The sequence below is a fragment of the Gadus chalcogrammus genome, chromosome 11 (genome assembly GCF_026213295.1).
Source record: "Gadus chalcogrammus isolate NIFS_2021 chromosome 11, NIFS_Gcha_1.0, whole genome shotgun sequence".
In the NCBI taxonomy this organism is placed as follows: domain Eukaryota; kingdom Metazoa; phylum Chordata; class Actinopteri; order Gadiformes; family Gadidae; genus Gadus; species Gadus chalcogrammus.
Genome location: NC_079422.1, coordinates 3,204,572 through 3,221,254, shown reverse-complemented (window position 1 = coordinate 3,221,254; position 16,683 = coordinate 3,204,572). Strand labels below are relative to the sequence as shown.

Here is a 16,683-nt window from a genome sequence, read left to right as displayed (position 1 = left end):
TGCATCTGCTCGGGGCTGATGTGGAACTTGCTGAGGATGTTGCTGAGGAAGTTCTGGACCTCATACCAGGGGTAGATGCTGTTGGAGCCATCCAGCACGATCACAATGTCCATGTAGGTGCTGCACCCTGTAGCGCACAGCATGGAGCACAGGACATGTACCTTATGCATAGGAGGTGTGTGTGTGTGTGTGTGTGTGTGTGTGTGTGTGTGTGTGTGTGTGTGTGTGTGTGTGTGTGTGTGTGTGTGTGTGTGTGTGTGTGTGTGTGTGTGTGTGTGTTTGTGTGTGTGTGTGTGTGTGTGTGTGTGTGTGTGTGTGTGTGTGTGTGTGTGTATATATCTGGGTGTGCGTGTGAGGGTGCATGTGGGTGTGTGTATATATCAGGGTGTGCGTGTGAGGGTGCATGTGGGTGTGTGTCTTTGTGCTTACTTTGAGCTGTCGGGGCGATGGTCTCTCTAGGCTGCAGGTCATCACTGACAGAGGCACAGATCCCAGTGCTGAACACAGATGTCCCACACTCCTGAGACCACAGAGGGGCACACGCCTGTAGACACACACACACACATACACACACGCATGCACGCACACACAAACACACACACACACACACACACACACACACACACACACACACACACACACACACACACACACACACACACACACACACACACACACACACACACACACACACACACACACAGACGCACACAAGGTCTGTCAATGTAAAGAGCTTTTAATGTTTTTAGTGCAATTGACCCACACTATGAGGGTAGTTATTTGGCTTTGCTCCGTGTTGGGGGTGAGCATAAATATGATTTGAAGTTGGCTGCCGCAGAATGTACACCAAGAGACTAAATAAGGACAACGAGGGACCTCAGACCATAAAACACCAACCCAAAGTCAAAATGCTGGAATGGAAAAACTACAATAGTGTGGTTTGGAAGCAGAGAACGAGCTCTCAGAGACAGGGAGTCACAATAAAGGCAAGGGTATGAAAAGGAGAGTCGGAGAGAGAGAGGGAGAGACAGAGACAGAGAGAGAGGGTGAGAGAGAGAGAGGGAGAGAGAGAGAGAGACAGAGAGAGAAGGAGAGAGAGAGAGAGAGGAAGTGATAGGGAGAGAGAGAGAGGGCGAGAGAGGGTGAGAGGGAGAGAGAGAAACAGGGAGAGAGAGATAGAACTGTTAAGCATTTTTTAAATAAAGAGTCTGATGTCATCAGAACACTAGACTCAGGGCAATTTACTTCTGATTATACATTATTGAAAAGGGTTATATCCCATGAAAGTGTTCATTGGTCTCTCCCCTGGCGTGCGTTGTGGAGGTGCTTCCATAGGCGCGCCGCCGAGCAACGCGAGTTAATGAACAGTAAATAGAGGAGAGGAAGAGGAGGGCGATGTATGGCTTGGCTTTCGGTAGGTCTGTCATTAGGAAGGGCCAGCAACGCATTCCTGTCCTATTTTAAAACTGACCACTGGGGTGCACACACACACACACACACACAACACACACACACACACACACACACACACACACACACACACACACACACACACACACACACACACACACACACACACACACACACACCATACCTCTCCTTTTCTCTTTATGACTGACACACGCACTCACACACACACACACACACACACACACACACGTACACACGTGCACATAAACTATATTCACGTGCACACTTAACCACACTGAGTCAAAAACATGCACAGCCATAAAACGGGTTGCGTTGGCTGGGGTTAGTGAACTGTGGATGACTCTACACCCAAAGTAGTAGCATGATAGAGAAAAACACTTCAGTCAGCCGCTCGTGGCCAAACACACGTACAACGCACAACAAAGGAATTCAGAGCCATACATACACATCAACCAAACACACACACACACACACACACACACACACACACACACACACACACACACACACACACACACACACACACACACACACACACACACACACACACACACAGCAACCACAAAGGAGGGGACAATTGCTGGCGTGGCCACCCATCCATTCTACTCTGGCTTGAGAACTGGAACAACCTGGACCAGAAGGAACAGAAAGCCAAGTGTGTGTGTGTGTGTGTGCATGCGTGCGTGCGTGCGTGCGTGCGTGCGTGCGTGCGTGCGTGCGTGCGTGTGTGTGTGTCACACGTATAGGCTTGCCGACCATTGCATACCAAGTGTATACGTGTCCAGTGAGCTAAGGGGATTTTATACACTTTATTTGCACAAACAAACAGGCAGAAGGGAAGTGACTCCTCTGGATGGGCTTCTAACCCCAGCAGACTGCCACTCATGCTCCACAACCACATACCAGGAAGCCATCGGGTCGGTCTGGAGTCAGCGTCATCCCGAGGTGGGAGTTCTTCAGGTTCCTGGACACGTTCTGAAGAGCCGTCTCACCTGGGGAGGGTGGGGGAGAGAGAGAGAGAGAGATAGAGAGAGAGAGAGAGAGAGAGAGAGAGAGAGAGAGAGAGAGAGAGAGAGAGAGAGAGAGAGAGAGAGAGAGAGAGAGAGAGAGAGAGATGAGAGAGAGACGATAATTACATATATATTTAGTGAAAAGTACTTTTCACTATACGTTTTTAGAATGTTATTGTGTTGTATTTTTGACCACTCCTATTTCTTCTATTGCCTTCTTCCATAATAGGGCGATGTGAGCGTTACTCTGACCCATATGTCAGATGCCAACAGACCCCATTGGATTGAATAGAAGTGTGTTGAGTGTAATCGATGGAGTGTTTCAGGTGAACACATTGAAGATGACGTACCTAGATTCATTTTGCTGCAGTTGGAGGTCCTCTCCTCTCCAACAACACATTTGTACACATCTCCTCTCCTGTTATTGGACGGTCCGTCCCAGGGAGCACCAACCAGCATCCTGCATCAGTATCACATGGTCAGGCAAAAATGTTACACTTCATTCCAACCAGGAAATCAAACCACAAATCACAGAGGAGAGGGACAGAAGGCATGTTTGATTTGATTTGATTTGATTTGATTTAACTTTATTGTCACTGGCAGAGTACAGATACAGAACCAATGAAATGCAGTTGACGTCTAACCAGAAGTGCAAAATAATCATTTAAATACCAAAGTGCTGTTTGAGTACAGTGTTTCTGTGCAGATTATGTAGGCAAAGAGATGTATTATGTACAACAGTGTAAGGTTATAAATACAGGGATTATGTAAAGAGAGTATAAATATACATTTATATATAAATTAGAGCTGTCAGTTAAACGCGTTATTAACGGCGTTAACGCAAACCAATTTTAACGACGTTAATTTTTTTACCGCACGATTAACGCAAATCGTTATTTAAAATAAATAAATGATATCTTATTTTTTTGGGCTCAAAACAAAGAAGTAAAAGTAAAACAAAGAAGCAGTAGCCTGAATGCTATGTTCAAGGCATATCTTTGTATGTTCATCGTTTAATTGCATTATAGGCTTTTTTTTTTGTACCGTCCTGTTTTGATCAGTATATGCCAATGTTGTTATCAATAAAAAAACATTTGCACAAGGCAAGCCGATGCACTTCTCCATGTTGATAAGAGCATTAAAATGAGAAAAATTAATGAGACAAAGAATTCAAGGGATATTTAGCATAGCAAAAAAAATTATGATTAATCATGAGTTAACTATGGCATTAATGCGATTAATCGTGATTAAATATTTTAATCGCTTGACAGCCCTAATATAAATACTAAATATATACATGTAGCATATCTATGTATATTGTGCAGGTTTTGGCCAGGTTATGGAATGTATAAAAAAAAATTAAAAAGTATTGTGCAGGCTTTTTATGATAGCAGTGCAAGGGCAATTGGTGAAACAGTGCAGTTATGAATGTAAACAGTTATATAGTGCAAAGCAGTAAATGTAAACAGGTAAACATTGCAGAGAGTGAAATGCAACAGGTAAGAAGGTAGCCATTTAAAAGTGCTAGACAGTGCAGTTCAGTGCAGTAATGATTGTAAACCGTTACACAGTGCAACGCAGTAAATGTAAACAGGTTGAACATTGCATAAAGTGAGATGCAACAGGTAAGCAGGTAACCATTTAAAAGTCCATTGCTAGACGGGGGATGGGTGTTTGTTCAACAGTGTTACAGCCTCTGGAAAGAAGCTATACTTGAGCCTGCTGGTGCGGGGGCGCAGGCTCCTGAATCGGGTGAAAAGTCCATGGTTTGGGTTGGTGTCATCCTTGACAATGGATTTGGCTTTGTTTAAGCAGCGGTCATGGTATGTGTTGTGGATGGGGGGAAGTGGACAGCCAATAGTCCTCTGGGCAGAGTTAACTACTCTTTAGTGCCTATCGTGCCGTGGCCGTTTTCACACCAAACCGTGCTCAAATCTGCCAGTGTGAGTGTGGCCAGTCTGGCAAGGCCGGGCCAATTTGGCCACTTGGGAGAGGTGTGCTGCTACAGCACGGGCCGCTACGGTACAGATGCTAATGAGCCGAGACGCGCACACGCACGGCTACGCAACCTGAGCTGGATGACGTATAGTCCGTCCATGCGACGACCACGGACATAATAAAGGCGACGAGCCTTCTTTCCCATTAAACGGTAAACATATATCTAAAGCAACAGACTCAGCAAAGTGCGAACTGTGTTCTCTGTGTTGTTGTCCATTGTTGTTAGAACTCTGACTGGCGGCAGACTTTATTATGGTCCATGCAGCGGACGCTTCGTGATGACGTGTTACTTACGATGTGATGACGTAGGTACAAGAGCCTACCGTGGCCAGGTCACAGTTGTGACGGCCAACAGCCACGGCCAGATGGCCTAGTGTGAGTGCAGGCCAGAGAACAATGGGGCCATTTGAGCACGGTTAGGTGTGAAAACGGCCAACGGCCACGGCCAGATGGCCTAGTGTGAGTGCACCCTAAGTATGCTCTCAGTGGAGCAGCGGTCTGATATGATTCTATAACAAAGCTGTGCTTTCTTAAGGGTCTGTAGGAAGTGAAGGCGCCTTCTTCACCAGACTGGAGGAGTTGAGGGACCAAGAAAGATTTTCTGTGATGTGGACCCCATGAGGGAGTGCAGACTGAGAGACTCAAGTGATGCGGACAAAGAGTCGATGTTGCACATGGCTATTGCATCACTCGTATGAAGTAGTATTAGGGCTGCAACAAATGGTCATTTTCCTATTTGATTCATCTAACATAATTTCTTAGATTCATCAATTAATCATTTAGTCTATAAAATGTCATTAATAATTGCAAATTCAATCACAAGTTACCGGAGTTTATTATATAAGGATCCATGAACTACATTTAGCCCACACTTTTGTCCAAAGCGACTATCAACCATTCATACAAACTCAGACGGAGGAGTCAACCACACAGAGTAGTGAGGGTGAGGCGTCTGGCTCAGGGACACCTCGACACTCTAGGAGGAGCCGGGGATCGGACTAGCAACCTTCCGGTTACCAGCCAACCCTGCTCTACATTCTGAGCTACTGTCGCCCGGTCACTGCCCAATCGCCCAAACAGACCAAGAGCAGAGCTTCATCACAGGAGACCTACGACTTCTCTCCGTTGTCCTCGTGCTGCAGGACGGAAAAGCCGAAGAGCGCGTCCTCAGGGCCGGTGAAGATGTGTGGGTTCTTCACGTCGATGTTGAAACAGTGACACAACCCTGGAGAAACGTCAGGACACACGTTAGGAAGCACACGTAGCCAGAGGGAAGCGACTCATCAGATGGTTAGGGTTCATAGAATTCCACTCTCGTCCTGTGGTACATACATTTCAACAATACACTAATACAAATTTGTTATTGGGTCAAATGTATGAATAATGTGTAAACAACATTAGCGAGATACACAAAATGTTTAAAAAAAATATTGAATTTGGAAAGTGAAATCATATTGTTGGTTGCATGCATGAACCATCCATTGAATGATCTACTTCCCTCCCATCCATCCTCAGCTCTGTGAAGAGGGAGGGGGGGGAATATGAAAAGGATGGATGAACAGAGTGACCAAAAGACAGCTCCTGGATGGGGGGAGGGCGGGGGAGGAATGGGCGTGTAGGTGTAAAGAGAGAGGGAGGGAGAAGAAGGGCTTGGGTTATGAAAACCATTGAGCATAGTAAGAGCCCTGTTATGACGCACAGGCAATCCCTTCATACACACCTAGAGAAAGAGAGCCGGGGGAGAGGAAGGGAGCGAAGGGGGGGGAGAGAGAGAGAGAAAGAGAGAGAGAGAGAGAGAGAGAGAGAGAGAGAGAGAGAGAGAGAGAGAGAGAGAGAGAGAGAAACAGTTGGGTATTCTGACTGTAACTAGGGGGGAGGAGGGGTGTAGCATGACAGACCACTTTGAGAAGGGATAAGACTGACAAAACAGACATGCAGACAAGTTTGCAGTGTCCAAATACATGGCACACTGGTTCATTCAGGTGAAGGCTAGAGAGTACCAGACACGTTTCAGGGATATGAACTATGGAGCCAGTTTCCTGCCATAATTCAAACCTGAAAAGAAAGGTTTCAAAGGCTTGTAAGTCTGGGTTTGCAAACTCAACACCTTGTAAAAAAGGTTTTGCAACACTGAAAAAAGAGATTCTAACCTGAAAAAAATTCAAACAAAAATTCAAACATCTGTAATCATGATTTTGTGTTCTATTTTATCTTCTTCATCATTTTTACCAACACATTTTCAAAAAAAACGTTCCTGGGGGCGGGACCATTTAGCTCAAAACCTATTGGTTGCTCTCGGCTGACGTACATTCCAATCACATTCACATTCAAGAATGTGATTGGAATTTACGTCAGCCGAGAGCAACCAATAGGTTAAAGGGGTTGTTCGGAATTTTGGACATAGGGCCTGATTCCGAAGTGAGCATTGGTATTCTATATCACTGGAGACAGTTTTCAACACATTTCATTCAGTCCTTCTAGTTGCAGAGTTCGCTCGTGCTAGGCTAGCGCACGTCAATGGGCAATGCTAGCCTGCTATTAAAAACAGTCTTACCCACTCCACAGTACACCTGAGGTAAATCAATTATAACGCCAGACTATAGATTCAAATGTCTGTGTTGATAGAATAATGTTAGAAATAAAACTAACCTTGCATCGCATGAATCATCGAGGGACTACTTTCTCAGCAGAAGCGGAATTATACTATGCGCTGGTTAGGTTTGTAACCGAATCACGACAGAAGAACGTAAACAGAGAAGCGTGGGACAGAAGCGCAATTGAACGACTAGGCAACATGATGGTTCAGTGTGCTTTTAGAAATTGTAGAAATAAACGGTACAGATGGGCACCACAAAGTTTCCACCAATTTCCAGTGCGAGATCCAGAAAGGACTCAACTGTGGCTTGTTGCTGCTGGCTTTGACATCAAAACACCGGCTCGTACATGTACGGTTTGTTGGATACAACAAATTCCTCATAATCGTCATGCATCGCTAACTCCTCCAAACGTGGCCATATCTTGTTAATTTAATACGCTTGTAGAATTCCTTCGTTCACTGTACTCTGCGTTTGTAGCAATGACAGCGGCAGGTAACCTAGGTATCAGTCCGCCACTGCCGTAGCCTACGTACAGGAATATAAACACTGCTGCTGAGACCCCGCAATTCCCTCAAAATGCAATGCAATGCAAGGTTGGTTTTATTTCTAACATTATTCTATAAACAGACATTTAGATTTATAGTCTGTCGTTATAATTGATTTACCTCGGGTGTACTGTGGAGTGGGTAAGACTGTTTTTAATAGCAGGCTAGCATTGCCCGTTGACGTGCGCTAGCCTAGCACGAGCGAACTCTGCAACTAGAAAGACTGAATGAAATGTGTTGAAAACTGTCTCCAGTGATATAGAATACCAATGCTCACTTCGGAATCAGGCCCTATGTCCAAAATTCCGAACTACCCCTTTAAGAGCCAAATGGCCCCTCCCCCAGGAACGTTTTTTTTTCTTCAGACTTTGACTGTCAGGAGTTTCAAAACAAATGCGCGACAGAACACTGCCAATATTCACGTGACTCAAAGCTTGCGCCTGTGTGGTCAAATCTCTGAAAAGTCAGTGCTGAAAAGTCAGTTCTGAAAAAATACATTGCAGTGGCGTAAACGTACAACTTTACAAGTTTTTAAAAATAACTTTTCAACCATTCAAAACTTATTTCTCAATGTATGAACACCTGTTTGCAGAATCCCATTTAGGTTTCAAAACCGGGAAAAAATGAAATACACTGTTAGAACAGTGCCAGATTTGAAACTCTGCAAATGCGCTGGTGAAATTGTTTGAACTTTGAAAACATGTTTGTGAAAAAAAAAAAAAATTGAAAATGTGTTGGTGAAAATGATGAAGAAGATAAAATAGAACACAAAATCATGTTTACAGATGTTTGAATTTTTGTTTGAATTTTCTTCAGGTTATAATCTCTTTTTTCAGTGTTGCAAAACCTTTTTTACAAGGTGTTGAGTTTTCAAACCCAGACTTACAAGCCTTTGAAACTTTTTTTTTCAGGTTTGAATTATGGCAGGAAACTGGCTCCATATATGAACCACCACCAGGCCATAAACCTGCTATGATTATGCCTATCTGGGATATAAAAGTTGTAATTGTTGTTTAAGAGCGCTTTGTGAGTCTAATAGCAGTAGAAGATCATGGTATACAGAGTGTTTAAGAAACAATTTGCAGTCATCTTAGCGTATGCGCACACTAACACACACACACAAATAAACACACACACACACACACACACACACACACAAATACGCACACATATATGTAGCCTTAAAGAGTAAGAAATGAACACATATAACAAGCAGTATCCACAGACACAAATACGTGTGTGCACCACCACTACAAGAACACTTAGAGGGGGATTCCAACTAAATCCCTGCTGTTTGTCATTCCTTAAAACCCCACTTTGTCTTCTCTGCCTCCCAGACCTCTCTGTTACGCACTACCTGTTCTTCAATAGTTGCTCTCTCCAGAACGCTTTATATCTTGTCTGTCTCCACGCTGCCTCACTCCTAAATGAGCCGTCACATATGACAGTGCTTTGACACGTACACATTAACACCAGACACGGACACTTTATATGATGTGATGTGATGTATTGTTAGTCTCTTCTAGTAGTCCTTCCAAGTCCTCCTCACGCTGACTCCTCAGCTTCTGTTTAATCATCTCAACTCTTGTTGGTGGTCCTCATTGATCTCCCTCTCTCTCTCTCTCTCTCTCTCTCTCTCTCTCTCTCTCTCTCTCTCTCTCTCTCTCTCTCTCTCTCTCTCTCTCTCTCTCTCTCCCCCAAGAGCACTGCCTTCCAACACACACAACCTTCCGAAGACGCAGGAAGCGTCGCTGAATATGACCCCGCCTCTAAACCCCAACTCACTACTCCCTTATGTCATACACTCGCACATGCACACACAGACACTCATCTCACATACGCGCACACACACACACACACACACACACACACACACACACACACACACACACACACACACACACACACACACACACACACACACACACACACACACAAGCCTCCTCTGGTTCCATTTTCGTTGGGGTTTATATACGACTGCTTGTCTGACCACGCATCGCCATGACAACACACTCCAAACATTTATCAAGCCAAGCGGGCCCAGATTGTCCCGACCACACGTTGGGCTGCCACTGGAGGAGTGCACCATGTTGGAGTGAGACGTCTACTGTGGTGGAGGAGTGCGCCATGTTGGAGTGAGACGTCTACTGGGGTGGAGGAGTGCGCCATGTTGGAGTGAGACGTCTACTGGGGTGGAGGAGTGTGCAATGTTGGAGTGAGACGTCTACTGGGGTAGAGGAGTGCACCATGTTGGAGTGAGACGACTACTGGGGTGGAGGAGTGCACCATGTTGGAGTGAGACGACTACTGGGGTGGAGGAGTGCACCATGTTGGAGTGAGACGTCTACTGGGGTGGAGGAGTGTGCCATGTTGGAGTGAGACGTCTACTGGGGTAGAGGAGTGCACCATGTTGGAGTGAGAAGACTACTGGGGTGGAGGAGTGCACCATGTTGGAGTGAGACGTCCACTGGGGTGGAGGAGTGTGCCATGTTGGAGTGAGACGTCTACTGGGGTGGAGGAGTGTGCCATGTTGGAGTGAGACGTCTACTGGGGTAGAGGAGTGCACCATGTTGGAGTGAGACGTCTACTGGGGTGGAGGAGTGCACCATGTTGGAGTGAGAAGACTACTGGGGTGGAGGAGTGCACCATGTTGGAGTGAGACGTCCACTGGGGTAGAGGAGTGCACCATGTTGGAGTGAGACGACTACTGGGGTGGAGGAGTGCACCATGTTGGAGTGAGACGTCCACTGGGGTGGATGCGCCTCTCAGTGTTTTTTTGTGTGTCTGCATTAATTTGTATTGATTTCTATGAGCTGCTTCTTGCTGATACTGATGAGTAACGCCAGATGAATTTCGTTCCACCTAGCTCCACCCATCCATCTGGGATCGCTCCCGTTTGGTGGGAATTGGGGACCAGATTTAATGGTCGAGCCAATCAGGACCGCCGGGCGGGATTTGTATAGATGTGACGGAGCGGAGAAGCGACTGTTTTGATTAAGACCACAATGGCAGCTCGCATTGAGGAAGCAAGCATCATTGATGCTGTTATTTCATCCGTGTTGTCCAATCTAGCAAATATTCTTTCTTTAAAAGAACATCAGAGAACGCCCTCATCAGCGTCACGGGTTGGTTTTGATGTGAGTGGTTGAAGTAGCACGTCAATAAAGAGGACAAGTGGTTTATCCAATCATATGCAAGGATTTTTGATATGGCCCAGCCTTCTTAAACACCTCTCTGATGGATTGATCCCAGATGGATGAGTGGAGCTAGGTGGAACGAAATTCATCTGGCGAGAGTCAGGTTAACTGATGAATGCATTACGCGTAACAGTATATCTTGAAGTTTAAGATGTATGAGAAGTGTATGAGAAATGGTCTCAATGGAGTTTTGCCTTGTACTGCTCTTCCTCCACCTGCTTGTTCACATCACCCCCAGACTCCTCTCTACTCCTCATGATGGGGACTAATTTCTTATCAATGAAACACATCACCAAATACATACATTAAGATGCATTTTTCCAAGAGAATGTAAAACAAGGAGGACACATATTGTGAATAAATTAGATTGCAAAGGCCTGGTCATCTGAGGCTAAAGCATGAATGTGTTGTTAACAGCCCCAGATCTAAAATGTAAATATATCTAAATATTATGAAAATGAATAGGAATAATAAAAACATTGGCCCGGACATATCTGTCATTCTAATAATGATTTAACGCCCTCGAAGATAATGTTGATAAAGCTGTTAGGTCCATCTATTTGTATTCCAAACTGCACATTCACACTGCTTGGCACGCAGGCTTTTGGTGTGAGAGAGAGAGAGAAAGATGAGAGGGAGTGACCGCACCAATCAGGCGGCTTGTCACTCAACCCAGTCGCCAAGAAAAAACGTCAGTGGTGTACGTTTCCATGAACACTGGATACGTAGCATTTCAACGTAAAAAATAGCGTGTTATACCTACAGTATCCACGTGTGCCGCTGTGGAGGCGGGTTTCGGGGTTTGGGTTTCACGGCTTTCGCGGCAAATTGTGGACACGATTGTTTAGGGGGGGGGGGGGGGGGGGGAGACTGTTGTTGACCGGGGAGGGGGGGGGGGGGGGGGAGACACGTTTGTTGAGGGGGGACGACGACACACGATTGTGGGGGGGGGACGACGACGACGACGACGACGACGACACGTTAGTTGAAGGGGGGGGGGGGGGGAAACGTTTGTTGAGGGGGGGGGAGACACGTTTGTAGGGGGGGGGCACGCTCGACAACGATAGTTGGTTTTTATTGAACGCTCGACAACGAGAGTTGGTTTTTATTGAACGAGACTTCAACACGGAACAGCTGCTCGAAACGATGGTCACGTCACTCTCGGTGACGGTGTCGACAATAATGAACACACGAACAATGTTAATAGAACAACACACAACCACATAACATCCCGAACCCATTAACCCCACTTAATCCTAACAACAAAACAAGTTAACAAAAGCCCCATTTGTCAACTGAGAACCCCAATTCCCAGAATCCCCCGCGGCTCCGGAACACGGCGTAGCTTATATTAATCTTTATTATCTGAATGGTAAATGCAATATTTTAGGACAGATACACCATTAAACGCGTTTCTAATGACATTTCTAGCGAGAAATGTACATTTTCCTTACATAATCTTTAGTCAGTGAATGTGTATGATCTTTATTAATCTTTATTATCTGAATGGGAAATGCAATATTTTAGGACCGATTCACCGTTAAACGTGTTTCTAACAACATTTCTAGCGAGAAATATACTTTTTAATTGCATAATCTTCAGTCAGTGATTGTGTCTGATCTTTAGTTTTATAGTTATTAGGAGTTGATCGGCTCGCTCGCATGTTTCAACGACGTCAGGTTGCTTTCGCTAAACTAGCAGCTCACGTGCTTCCTGCGTTTGTGTTATTAAACTGTTACTTTATGTAACTTTTAATGATATCATCTTGTTAGAAACACGTATATCTGAGAGCCAACCCAGTCGCCAAAATCATACCTACGTTGACAGTGTACGTTTCGTGAACACTGGATTACGTCGCATTTCAACATAAAATAGCGTGTTATACACACACACACACGCACGCACATGCACAGACACACACACACAAGCACACACACGCACGCACAGAGACACAGACACACACACACACACACACACACACACACACGCACACACGCACACGGTGCATTTCGCTGCTAAAACAACAACAAAAAAATATTCCCTCAAATATTATTACTTTCAAAACGTTGGCCAAAATGGCCAATAATATCTTTTTTTTTTGGGATGCTTCTAGGACATTTTGGGTGGATTTTGAACGGTATGTGGGGGGCACGTTTTTTGCAGGACCTGGCAACCCTGTGCTGTTGCCCGAGATCTGGGTCCACCCCGGCGTGGTGCCGTCTCCTTTTGACCTTTTGACCCCAGACTTCTGGGGGAATAGCTGAATCAATTCATTAGTCAATCAGAAGCATGTAAATATCTTTCCGGTGGGGTAAGAGGACGAACAAGGTGTCCTTCAACATCTACGCTTCCAGGCGATTGCAACGGTGCCACACATGAGCATATTCGAACATGTTTAATGGTAGTAATTAGCTGTCGAAATTGGAGGCCTTAATCAATACTGAGCAGCTATTGATTTGCTTCCCGATAAAGATTTGTCACAAATGACATGTTATTTAGCATCTACACGTTGAGCTGAGTCCAATGACACCAAGAACGACACTCTAGCTAATGGTAACATGTATTTTACATGGTACACCTAGGTCTACGACATGATCTCGGTGTAGCAAGAGGCCGAGCTTGATCTCATTGGACTCAGCTTAACGTGTAGATGCTAATTAACATGTAATTTGTCAAAAATCTCCATCGGGAAGCAAATCTATAGCTGGTCATTATTGATAAAGGCCTCCAAAATCGACAGCTAATTACTACCCATGTGTGGCACTGTTGCAATCGTATCGAAACGTAGATGTCAAAGGACACCTTGTTTGCTCTGTTGCACCACCGGGAACATATTTTCATACTTCTAATGGATTGATTCATATTTTAAGGTTCTCGGAGTGAGACTTTAAGTGGCTGCAGCAGTGTGTTGAGACGAAAGTGTTGAGACGAAAGATGATATCAAGAGATTTATAGAATATTCCCATTGACATTATGATTCTTCGTCGTAACATCCGACCAAACATCCTTTACATTCACAGAGCGAAGATTATGAAAGTCCAGGCTCAGCAAGTGCTCCATCTCGTTGCACCTGCACCCAGCGGATCGCTTGCAAGATTTTGGCCTGAAGTTCTTCCCAGACCTATACCCTAACAGTCCAATATGCATATCTGAGAATCAGGCCTCTCTTCAATAATGACAAAATGTAATGAGAGAAATACAGATTCACTTTTTGTTATCTCATAAGCGGCGTGGTGCCGGCTCCTTTTGACCTTTTGACCCCAGACTTCAAAGACGTGGCCACAGGCCAGCGGTGTCTACACACATTAAGCCACAAATGTACACCTCCATCCCGCAAAAAATGGGGCCTAGAAACTAACCTCTGTCTTATGTACATTGACTGTACTGTTGGAGGTCACGCCCCTTTTCCAGCCTTTTCGAGATAGCTAGGGATGCTAAAATGTTGACACACATTTCCCGGGGCCCCGAGAACGACATATGCAAGATTTGTAGTTCTAGCCCATAGAGAAAAAAAGTTTTCCCAAATGGACTGTCATTTGGACAAAGCCCCTTCAGAAGTGTTGCCTGCGAGACCTAATGGTTCAGAATGTGGTGGAAAAAAAGTTTTTGAGATAGGAAGGTCCTACCGCCCTGAAATTTGAATACCATATTCTAGGGCCTAACTGGGACCCCCGCACCGAAACTTGGCCCGGTCGGACCCCGAGGGCAGGAAGGGGGGGCCTGCCCTCGGGGTCTGACCGGGCCAAGTCTCGGGCAGGAAGGGCCCCCCCTTCTGAGGGGCTTTGTCCAAATGACACTCCATTTGGGAAAACTTTTTTTCTCTAAGGGCTAGAACTCCAAATCTCGGATATGTCGTACACGGGGTGCGTGTGTGTGTGTGTGTGTGTGTGTGTGTGTGTGTGTGTGTGTGTGTGTGTGTGTGTGTGTGTGTGTGTGTGTGTGTGTGTGTGTGTGTGTGTGTGTGTGTGTGTGTGTGTCTGTGTCTGTGTGTCTGTGCGTGCGTGCGTGTGTGTGCTTGTGTGTGTGTGTGTCTGTGCATGTGCGTGCGTGTGTGTGTGTGTGTATAACACGCTATTTTATGTTGAAATGCGACGTAATCCAGTGTTCACGAAACGTACACTGTCAACGTAGGTATGTTTTTGGCGACTGGGTTGGCTCTCAGATATACGTGTTTCTAACAAGATGATATCATTAAAAGTTACATAAAGTAACAGTTTAATAACACAAACGCAGGAAGCACGTGAGCTGCTAGTTTAGCGAAAGCAACCTGACGTCGTTGAAACATGCGAGCGAGCCGATCAACTCCTAATAACTATAAAACTAAAGATCATACACATTCACTGACTGAAGATTATGTAAGGAAAATGTACATTTCTCGCTAGAAATGTCATTAGAAACGCGTTTAATGGTGTATCTGTCCTAAAATATTGCATTTCCCATTCAGATAATAAAGATTAATATAAGCTACGCCGTGTTCCGGAGCCGCGGGGGATTCTGGGAATTGGGGTTCTCAGTTAACAAATGGGGCTTTTGTTAACTTGTTTTGTTGTTAGGATTAAGTGGGGTTAATGGGTTCGGGATGTTACGTGGTTGTGTGTTGTTCTATTAACATTGTCCGTGTGTTCATTATTGTCGACACCGTCACCGAGAGTGACGTGACCATCGTTTCGCGCAGCTGTTCCGTGTTGAAGTCTCGTTCAATAAAAACCAACTCTCGTTGTCGAGCGTTCAATAAAAACCAACTCTCGTTGTCGAGCGTGCCCCCCCCCCTACAAACGTGTCTCCCCCCCCCTCAACAAACGTGTCCCCCCCCCCCCCCCCCCCCCCCCCCCCCCTTCAACTAACGTGTCCCCCCCCCCCCCCCCCCACAATCGTGTGTCGTCGTCCCCCCTCAACAAACGTGTCTCCCCCCCCCCCCCCTCCCCGGTCAACAACAGTCCCCCCCCCCCCCCCCCTAAACAATCGTGTCCACAATTTACCCCGAAAGCCGTGAAACCCAAACCCCGAAACCCGCCTCCACAGCGGCACACGTGGATACTGTAGGTATAACACGCTATTTTTTACGTTGAAATGCTACGTATCCAGTGTTCATGGAAACGTACACCACTGACGTTTTTTCTTGGCGACTGGGTTGTGTCACTGCACTACACTGCATGACCTGTATCAGAAAGTTTCATCCACACAACCGGCTCTATGGTGCTGGTTCTGGGCCAGAGTGTTCAAGTTCTTCAGCCACAGTAGAATGGATGTGTGGCCACGCCAGCAAGTGTCCACTCCTCCTGTGTGTGTGTGTGTGTGTGTGTGTGTGTGTGTGTGTGTGTGTGTGTGTGTGTGTGTGTGTGTGTGTGTGTGTGTGTGTGTGTGTGTGTGTGTGTTAGTGTATTTGTATTTGTGTGTTAGTGTATGCGTTTTTGTGTGTGTGTGTGTGTGTGTGTGTGTGTGTGTGTGTGTGTGTGTGTGTGTGTGTTACTGTATGCGTGTGCGTTAGTGTATGCATGTTAATGCATTGGTGTGTAGGTGTGTGTGTAAGTGCACATGTGCATGTGTAGGTATGTGTGTGTGTGTGTATGCATATGTGTGTGTGTGTGTGTTTGTGTGTGTGTGTGTGTGTGTGTTTCCCTCTCTCCTCCACTATGACGGGCCCTCTGGCAACGCTCCCTCCCATTCACTCCCCCTCTCTCTCCCTCTCTCTCCCTTCCCGTTACTATCATGTTCCCAGCCCATGTTCCCAGCAGCCCACCTGAGCGTGGGTGGATGGGGAGGCAGTAATCAGCCGGCAGAGGAGAATAACAGACAGCAGGGAGAATTTTGGATCAGCCATAGATTTGGGATTGAGATGGGATTCCCAACTGAATGATGACGCCCACAGCACACACACACACAGACACACACACACGTACACATT

At 45.8% G+C, this 16,683-nt stretch overlaps 1 protein-coding gene across 2 annotated transcripts in view; it reads right to left on the bottom strand.

Moving 5' to 3' along the window:
• The window catches only part of itga10 (integrin, alpha 10), a 46,219-nt gene that overhangs the window by 27,398 nt on the left and 2,138 nt on the right, over window positions 1–16,683 (bottom strand). For both annotated transcript variants that reach the window (XM_056602703.1, XM_056602704.1), the window contains exons 2-6: window positions 5,553–5,664; window positions 2,792–2,901; window positions 2,335–2,423; window positions 430–544; window positions 1–127 (exon numbers count right to left, since the gene is read on the bottom strand). The exon at window positions 1–127 is cut by the window's left edge and continues 1 nt beyond it. In XM_056602703.1, the coding sequence (XP_056458678.1) occupies window positions 1–127; window positions 430–544; window positions 2,335–2,423; window positions 2,792–2,901; window positions 5,553–5,664 (553 nt within the window). The remainder of the gene's footprint in view (window positions 128–429; window positions 545–2,334; window positions 2,424–2,791; window positions 2,902–5,552; window positions 5,665–16,683) is intronic.